General features: G+C 37.7%; 1 protein-coding gene across 6 annotated transcripts in view; it reads left to right on the top strand.

Moving 5' to 3' along the window:
* ano10a (anoctamin 10a) overlaps positions 1 to 8,814 on the top strand; it is a 45,086-nt gene that overhangs the window by 309 nt on the left and 35,963 nt on the right. For 3 of the 6 annotated variants that reach the window (XM_040117141.1, XM_040117145.1, XM_040117146.1), the window contains exons 2-5: positions 1,559 to 1,778; positions 3,532 to 3,687; positions 3,779 to 3,976; positions 6,580 to 6,714. In XM_040117141.1, the coding sequence (XP_039973075.1) occupies positions 3,549 to 3,687; positions 3,779 to 3,976; positions 6,580 to 6,714 (472 nt within the window). In that variant the 5' untranslated portion in view covers positions 1,559 to 1,778; positions 3,532 to 3,548. Of the gene's footprint in view, positions 1 to 1,558; positions 1,779 to 3,480; positions 3,688 to 3,778; positions 3,977 to 6,579; positions 6,715 to 8,814 lie in introns of all 6 variants that reach the window. The other 3 variants (XM_040117142.1, XM_040117144.1, XM_040117143.1) reach the window with 3 other exon arrangements.

Here is an 8,814-nt window from a genome sequence, read left to right as displayed (position 1 = left end):
TATAAAACCTTAGTCCTGCGTTGAGTCATCCTGCAAGTCATTAAAAATGTTAGCAACATTGTTTAAAGTGTTTGGTTTGCTTTGTTGTTATGTCCTTTGAAATAATTGACATTCAACATATATGTAAAAGTCGTATATAGCCTCAGAAACAAATAAAAGTATAATTCAGTTCTTAATATTCTATAATTTATTATAGTAATATAATAATATCATTTAAATGGGGAAAAATCGAATATGAAATAATGGCAGTCTATGTGAAGGTTTTACAACATGTAGATAATTATTGTAGAATTATACAAATAACATTTCATGCAGTAATGAACATTTACTTTGGTTTACTAGCTGAAATAAATTAGTGTTTAAAAGTGCTGACCAGACAGCAGATGGAGGGAGTAACTGTCATAATGCCCATATACGTAGCCTCCTAGTCAGGTTGTTTACTCATTGCTTAGATTTTCCTTCTTCGAGGTAGCACATCCAGGTTAAATATATATATAAGAGGAAGAAAAAGCTTTTCACTGTCGACATTTTGACTTGTCACTTTAGGAAAATCACCGCTATAACTAATGATATTAATGATGGATGTATTCCATTCATGTATGTCAGTGAGCCATGCTAGTGAGCAACTCATTTCAGCGCTTATTAATGTTAATTTCACCTCTGTTTAAAAATATCTGTAGGAAGAAAATTCCAACAAAGGTGTAAGTTTTCTTGCCCTAGCCGATAAGAAAAAACTAACAGGAGAGTAAGAGAGATGTCAATCAGCCAGGCTGGACAAAACCAAACAGTCCTGGAAAGGATCAAATGAGGCAAAATAAGTGAACACTCCTGTGTGGGTGAACCATGGCTGCAAAGTTGTACATTGGACATTACTGGAATACTGGGCAGCTGGGGTGCAAAACTGAGAGAAAAACAGAATGAATCGGGGGCCCAGAGCTGGAAAGGGGCCTTGGAAGATGCCAGTGACATCTGTGGTCCCCAGAGGATGATCTTATTCATTTTAATGCCTCCTTTGCTCAAGTCAAAAATCTAGTGGCCAGTTTGGGATGGAATTCATTGATCAGATTTTGTTCAGCCCATTGTATAATGGAAACTATTCACCATTTCAAAGGATGAGGAATCCAAGAGGGTTATTTTATCTAATGATAATAATAATAATAATTATTATAATAATTATTATTATTATTAATATTATTATTATTATAAACGTATTTAACAAAAATAAAAGTCATTTATTATTGGCAATAAGTGACAATTACTAGGACAGTATTAAAGATAATAGAAGCATACAGTGAATTACAACAGGGTTGACAGTATTTGTGTATCAAAAATTCTTCCAGTCCACAGGTGCTTCCAATGTACCTACGACTGTGGTCAAGGTACGGTCTTGCTACTTTTAGGAGCAGACATTAGCGGTATTAGTAACAAGCGTAATGACCCATGAGCCGGTTTGTTCATCTCTGAATTTCTCTATGTTGCTTACCATAGAAAGACAATGATTTTTATTTTTTTAAATCTCAGGCGTGTTGTTGAAATATTTATAATCGTTGGTCCACAGCAGTAACAGCAACAGGACGTTGGGGGGTGTGACAGCTAAAGTTTGCTGCGCTGTTTCGTGACGTGGAACATAACTGAAGTCCACCGGGTGCAGCAGCCTTCAGACACCAAACTACACATACATGTCGTTCATACACTAAGCTGACTGTTCACAGATCAGCAGGGCCAGCTCCCGCCCCGTGGCTGGAATAGAGCCGGTTCCCACACAGATAGAGATCAGGGTGAGTACCGAGCTGCCGGAATACACACAGAAACGTGAAGTAGTCGGTACGATTTTCCACTAATGCCATTTAATAACACGCGTCGCTTCTACACAAGGCCCTCCGTTTCTGTGTGAGTGTGAGTCAGTCAGCTGTTTCTGTCAGTACACTCTATCTGTCGCCTGTTCTCCACGCCACAGCCTATACAGTTTGTGGATGTTAATAAATCAATTGACCCCACAAAGTAGGTCATTGTAGCAATGATTCCACTGGTGATTTTTCTGCCACTTTGTTGTTGGGAGTTCCCTGTAGATATTTGGGTGGTGCACTTTATGACACACCTTGTGTAAGCCTGTCAGTGAGATTTCCAGAATATTTACTTTGACTTTGCACTGAGGACTGCCATTTTTCCTGTTCTGGGCTAAAGTCTCATTTTTATTCTCATCTGGGCTTATTACCTTACAGATACAGTTTGTTATGTAAATACATTTTGATTTTGTATGCACACAATAGCGCCTCAAGTCTCAAAATATCTTGTGAGTTTTACAGTTGAGAACCGTTGGATTTTGTTTATCTTTTGTACTAATATAATAATATACACTCAGTGAGCACTTTATTAAGTACACCTTTTAGCACTCCCTTTGCTCTCAAGACAGCCTGTTGTTTGTGGCCTGGATTACACAAGATGTTGGAAACATTCCTTTGAGATTCTGCCACTTCTGGGCAGGCCACTGAAGTACACTTAACTCATTTTCATGTTCATGAAACCAGTTGGAGACAACTTTTGCTTTGTGACATGGTGCATTATCCTGCTGGAAGTAGCCATTAGAAAATGGTAAATTGTGGCCAAAAAGAGATGCACATGGTCAGCAGCAATACTCAGAAAGCCTGTGGCATACAGACAGTTGATTGATTGGTATTAAGGGGCCCAAAGCGTGCCAAGAAAGAACATTCCCCACACCATTACAGCACCACCAGCAGCCTGGACTCTTGACACAATGCAGGTTGTTGTCAACAAATTCTGACCAAATATGCGTGCCTCAGCAGAAATCCAGATTCATCAGATCAGGCTACGTTTTTCCAGTCTTCAGCTGTCCAGTTGTGGTGAGCCTGTGACTACTACCTCCTCAGATTTATGTTGTTGGAGTGGAACCTGATGTGTTCTTCTGCTGTTGTAGTCGATCCACCTCAAGGTTGGATGTGTTGTTCATTCTGAGATGCTTTTCAGCTCACCACAGTTGTAAAGACTGGTTATCTGAGTTACTGTAGCCTTTCTGTCAGCTCCAATCAGTCTGGCCATTGTTTTGTGATTCCTCTCATCAACAAGCTGATTGAATGTTTTTTTATTTTTCCACACCATACTGAGTGAACTCTAAAAACTTGTGGTGCATGAAAATCACAGGAGATCAGCAGTTCAGAAATATTCAAACCGGCACCTCTGGCACTAGCAATCATACACTGACCTGTATATGCATTATTTTATGCATTGCACTGCTGCCACATGATTGACTGGATAACTGTATGAATAAGCAGGTCTACAGGTGTTCCTAATAAAGTGCTCAGTGATTATATATTTTCACAGTTTAATATTTTTTTTACATTTACATGTTTATTAAATTACTATGTAATCCATATTATAGTTATGATATCAATATTTGCAGTTATATTGTAATTTATATATAAAATTTCTATTTTTTCTTTTCCTCACTTTCCCCTTGAGTAGCACCGGAGGACATTTTCTTTGGTGGTCATTTCTCAATAATTTATTGTGCAGCCCCCCTGGGACAGGAAATGATGCTGCAGAGGCCGTCAGCAGACAGCAGTGGCTCCAGGTTCACTCCTCTGGTGGTGGTGGAGCTGGCCTCCGACACTAAGGAGGAAGCCATTGAATGGCTACTGAGCAGGATAAGAGACCAACAAAAGAATGGAGGTATTGTACTTAGAGTTCTCCTCTCTCCTGTAATATTTCTTTTATTGTTTGCCATTACACTCAGTGTTATTAATCCTGTCATTTTTCCCAGGTGCTGAACTGTTAGTGGAGCAGCTGGGCCTTGGAGTTGGGGCTCAGGAGAAGGAAAACCCCAACATGTTTCTGGTAGGGGCCCCCTGGCAGAGGCTGCTCTCTGGTGCTGAGGATGTCGGCCTCTTCAAGGAGTTCAGTGATGGATCCATGAGGGGCTTCACCTGTGCCAACAAACAGAACTTCAAAGATTTTAAAGGTAAAGTCCAGAAGGAGGTCTACATGAAGGTTGTTGTTTGGTTTGCGATACACAAACCAAAAAACAGCTTTAGCAACTGCTTTAGAATTAAGTTTATAACTGTAGCTTAAGTTGCACCAGGATGGGGTAATAGCCCAAATGCAACCAAATAAGATACACAGAATAGGTAAACACAAACAGGGCCATTCTCATAACATTTATCCAGGGAGTCTGAGGTATGATTCTGTAAAATAGTCAGTGACTTACAGAAAATAGCTGCAAATACTGTTTGTTTATTATTCAGTAGAAAAATGATAATAAAGACATATGACTCAATTTCCTCACTTAGCCAGTTCCATTTTTGATCTAGCTCCTTGTCGGTAAAATATCCAGATTCGTTTGGCTCATAATCTAACAATTCAATTCAATTCAGTTCAATTCAGTTTTAATTTTATAGAGCCAAATCATAACAGAGGTTATCTCAGGGCACTTTTCATGTATAGCAGGTCTACACCGTACTCTTTTATACATATATTTACAGAGACCCAACGTTCCCCCATGAGCAAGCACTTGGCGACAACAGCAAGGAAAAACTCCCTTTTAACAGGTAGAAACCTTAAACAGAACCTGGCTCATGGTGGGCTTCCGTCTGCCCCAACCGGCTGGGTTGAGAGAGAGAGAGAGAGAGAGAGAGAGGGAGAGAGAGGGAGAAAAGGGGAGGGGGGGCATAGCACAGTAGACGTATTACATAAAGACGTATAACAATAACGAGACTGATAATAAAACTAATAATTATAATAATAGGGTGAATAATAGTACTAATAAAACTAAATATGATCATAATATTTGAAGCAGTGCGTGTTGAGCAGGATCATGGTATGCAGTCACAGATCCAGACTCTCTAACACCTGGGGCAGAAATACCTGCAGAAAGCGACAGGAAAAGAGAGGAGAGAGACGAGAAAGCACAAAACTACGAGAGAGGAGAAGTCAAGTTAGTAACGAACAATGATGCCATATGAATGTGTGCAGATGGAGAGGAAAAGGATAAGAGAGGGGGGCATAGCACAGAAGAGGTATAACATAAAGATGTGTAACAATAGTGAGACTAATAATAAAACTAATAATTATAATAATAGGGTGAACAATAGTACTAATAAAACTAGATATAATAGATCATAATCATAATATTTGAAGCAGTGAGTGTTGAGCAGTCAAGTTAGTAACGAGCATTGATCTCATATGAATGAGTGCAAATGGAGAGGAAGAGGAGGAGAGAGGTGCTTGGTGCATCATGGGAAGTCACCTGGCAGTCTAGGCCTATAGCAGCATAACTAGGGTGTGGTTCAAGCAAAGCCTGAGCCAGCTCTAACTGTAAGCTTTATCAATAAGGAGGGTTTTAAGCCTACTCTTAAATATGGAGAGGGTGTCTACCTCCTGGACCCAAACTGGAAGACGATTCCACAGTAGAGGAGCCTGCTAACTGAAGGGTCTGCCTCCTATTGTACTTTTGGAGATTCTATTAAGCCATTAAGGACAAAACTCCAACTGAATTTTAATTTTCTCTCTCTTTTCTTTAGAAAAGAAAAATTCAGTAAAACTTTCAGTTCTGTCTGGCGAAACATATGTTTAAATTCTTTTAATCTTAATCTTTGAGTTTTAGTGCCTAAGTATCAATTTACATTTTTTCTTAAAACTATAGAAAGCCATGCCTTAATTGATTTGTTAATGGATTTTTAAAGCATACAGATCAAATAATTGGATGCTACTACTACTTTGATACAAATTTCTGATTGGATAAAATTTGATCAAAATCTGATTTGAGCTTAGTTGATGTCTTGAGAAAATTAAGTACCAACTATTTTGATAATTAATTGATCCTTTAAGTCATTTCAAGCAAAAACTCAAATGTGAGGATTTGCTGTTTTGCTCTGTTTTATATCAATGTAAGTCTTATCTCTTTGGGTTTTAGACTGTTGATCTGACAAAACAAGACATTTAAAGATGTAAATGGATCGCACTTATATAGCATTTTTCTAGTCTGATCGACCACTCAAAGCGCTTTATACTACATGCCACATTCACTCAATCACACATACAATCATACTTGGCATTCACATACTAACAATACTTATGGCACAGCCATCAGGGCTACTTCACCAGTATCGATTTGGGGTTCAGTTTCTTACAGGAGGACACTTTGACATGTGGACTGATGTCACCTTGGGCTCTGAGAAATTACAATTTTTTAAATTTTATAGAAATAAAATGAAAAAAACTTGGAATTTCAGCCCTAAAGTCCAATTCATGATTGTAAAAGTAAATGAGTCACTGCTGTATGATATTGCCTAGTAAGACCATTGCTGAATTATATCCACTAGTCCAGCATGTAGTTGATTTCTAAGCGTCACAACTGAAGTATTACAAGATGCTTTAAAATCAAAAGAAGAAGATAAATTGTAGTTGAAGAACAAACTGTTGTCAACGTAACTGACACACTGATTGAACTATTGGTTAGAGTTTGAAAAGACTGCCCTCAGTATCACAGAGCTGTTGCAGTATTACTGTTTAACATGCCTTTGCTTGTTGTTTGCTATTTGTTTCTGATCTATTATGTGTCTGCAGGGGATGGAGACAGATTCCTCAGCATGGCTGAGTGTCAGTACATCATTAAACATGAGCTGGACACATTAAGAGCCAAAGATGAAACTCATGTACCAGGATACACCCAGGTCAAGCTCTACCCTGGGAAATCTATCAGTGAGTGTCTATTCACCTCTCACACTATCAGTTCGAACTTCATTAAGGCTTTGCTCTAATCAATTCACTGATGTTTCTTGATTTGTCAGGTATTTAACTCACTGGATGCGACACAAGCAGGCATTATATGCGGTTATTTTATCTATAAACATTTTATTAATAATCAGTCTTTTTTTTCTTGATGACTCTCAGAAAGGTGACCTTGTTCGCCCCCTGATGGTGGTGGAGGTCTCAGAAGCCATTCAAATATGCAATCTGCTAAATACCCAGGACCAGATGGGTTCCCAGTAGAATTTTTAAAAAAAATTCACAAAGCCCTATCTCCATTGTTGTCTATGTTTACTGAATCACTTTCAACTGGGCATCTCCTTGAAACCCTGAATCAGGCCTAAATTTGTCTCCTGCATAAAAACTGCAAGGAACCTTTGCTGTTTCAGCCATATAGGCCAATTATTCTTGTGAAAATGGATTATAAAGTCCTTGCTACATACCTTGCTAGGCAGCTCACAAAAATTTTCCCTGATCTGGTACTGCCTGACCAAACCGGCTTTATTAGAGGCAGTCATTCCTACTTTAATATTCGTAGGATCTTTGATATTATGTACACTCAAAGTTGGTTAAATGTTCCGGGGCATGTGATAGAAATCATATAAATTTTAAAGTCTGGAGGCCTTTTCTTAAATAATATGTGAACCTAACCTAAATAACAGACTGTGAGACTTCAAAAACTAACTCCTTCTTGGTTTGGAGCAACACTGTAGCAGTCCAACTAAGAGTTATTTTATAAACCCTAACCCTAACCCTAAAGATGAGTGAAAAAATTTTGAAAACCATTTTTTTAAATTCTAATTTAAATGTTTAATTAATCTATTTCTTTTCTCGTTTGTGTCCATCTATATTAGGTTATTTTATGAATGTTGTGTATTTGTTTGTGCTTAATGCTGCTGTTCTGATCATCCTGGGAAAGATGCTGGGGGGTTGGGGGATATGTTGGGGAGCAGGGGAGGGACGAGGGTTATACTGGAATTATTTCACATGTTGATTTTGTGATTTCTAAACTGCAAAATTCCAATAAACAGAAGTTTAAAAAAATAATTTATTAATTGATTTTTCAGAAAATTTATTGTATGACGGTATGTATAGGTTTCTTGGTATCACTACCTATACTGTGCCGTGATAGGGCATTTCATCCTTATCACCCACCGTAAATAGGCAGCTAATTGGTTAGTTTACTGACAGAAAGTTAATGGTTAACCACTTTGATAAATGATTAAGCAAGTAATTTATCAAGCAAAAATACCAAATATTTGCTGGTTCTAGCCTCTCAAATGTGAGGATTTGCTCCTTTTTTATATTTTTATAAATTGAAAATTTTGGAATTTTCGACTGTTCGTTAGATAAAACAAGCAATTTAAAGATGTCACCTTGGACTCTTAAAACAAGTAATGGACATTTTCATTATTTTCCTTACATTCTACAGACTAAACTATGACTTGTTTAATGGGAAATCTAATCACTGATTAATCTAGACAGAAAATAATGGTAAAGTAAATGCTGCTCTAAATGATGAAAAATTATTTTTAAGTATCAGAAACCAAACCAAATGTTGCTGAATGACTATGTTCCTAAACAGTATTAATTAATGACAGCAGTGATAATTGTATACATTTTAAAAATAAAAAAATAATTTATAAACAATAATCACTGAACATTGAATCTTACTTAGGTGAAGTAAAATCAGCACAAGACTATGTCAAAACCTGGTATATGGCTGGACCACCCTTTATCTGTATGCTTCACTCCTGCTGTCTGTGCTTACATATACAGTGTTTTAGTACAGCCAAATTCCCAATAAAGCTGTTCTCATTTACATGTTTTTCTGTTTCTTTTGCCAGAAACTAGAACAAGTATGAAACAGTGACTGAAACACAGCCCATTAAGACAACATGTCAACTGGTAGTCACTTCCAAGCCATTTCCAAGCTGCTTCGCACTGCTAAAACTCTGATTTTATAACCGCGGCGTTGTGTGACAGTATCACCATACATATGTAAAATAACCACTCAGAGACAAAGTTACAAGCTCATTCATGTCTACGTCA

This window comes from Xiphias gladius, chromosome 22 (assembly GCF_016859285.1).
Source record: "Xiphias gladius isolate SHS-SW01 ecotype Sanya breed wild chromosome 22, ASM1685928v1, whole genome shotgun sequence".
Taxonomy (NCBI): Eukaryota; Metazoa; Chordata; class Actinopteri; order Istiophoriformes; family Xiphiidae; genus Xiphias; species Xiphias gladius.
This window is presented reverse-complemented; position numbering and strand designations above follow the sequence as displayed.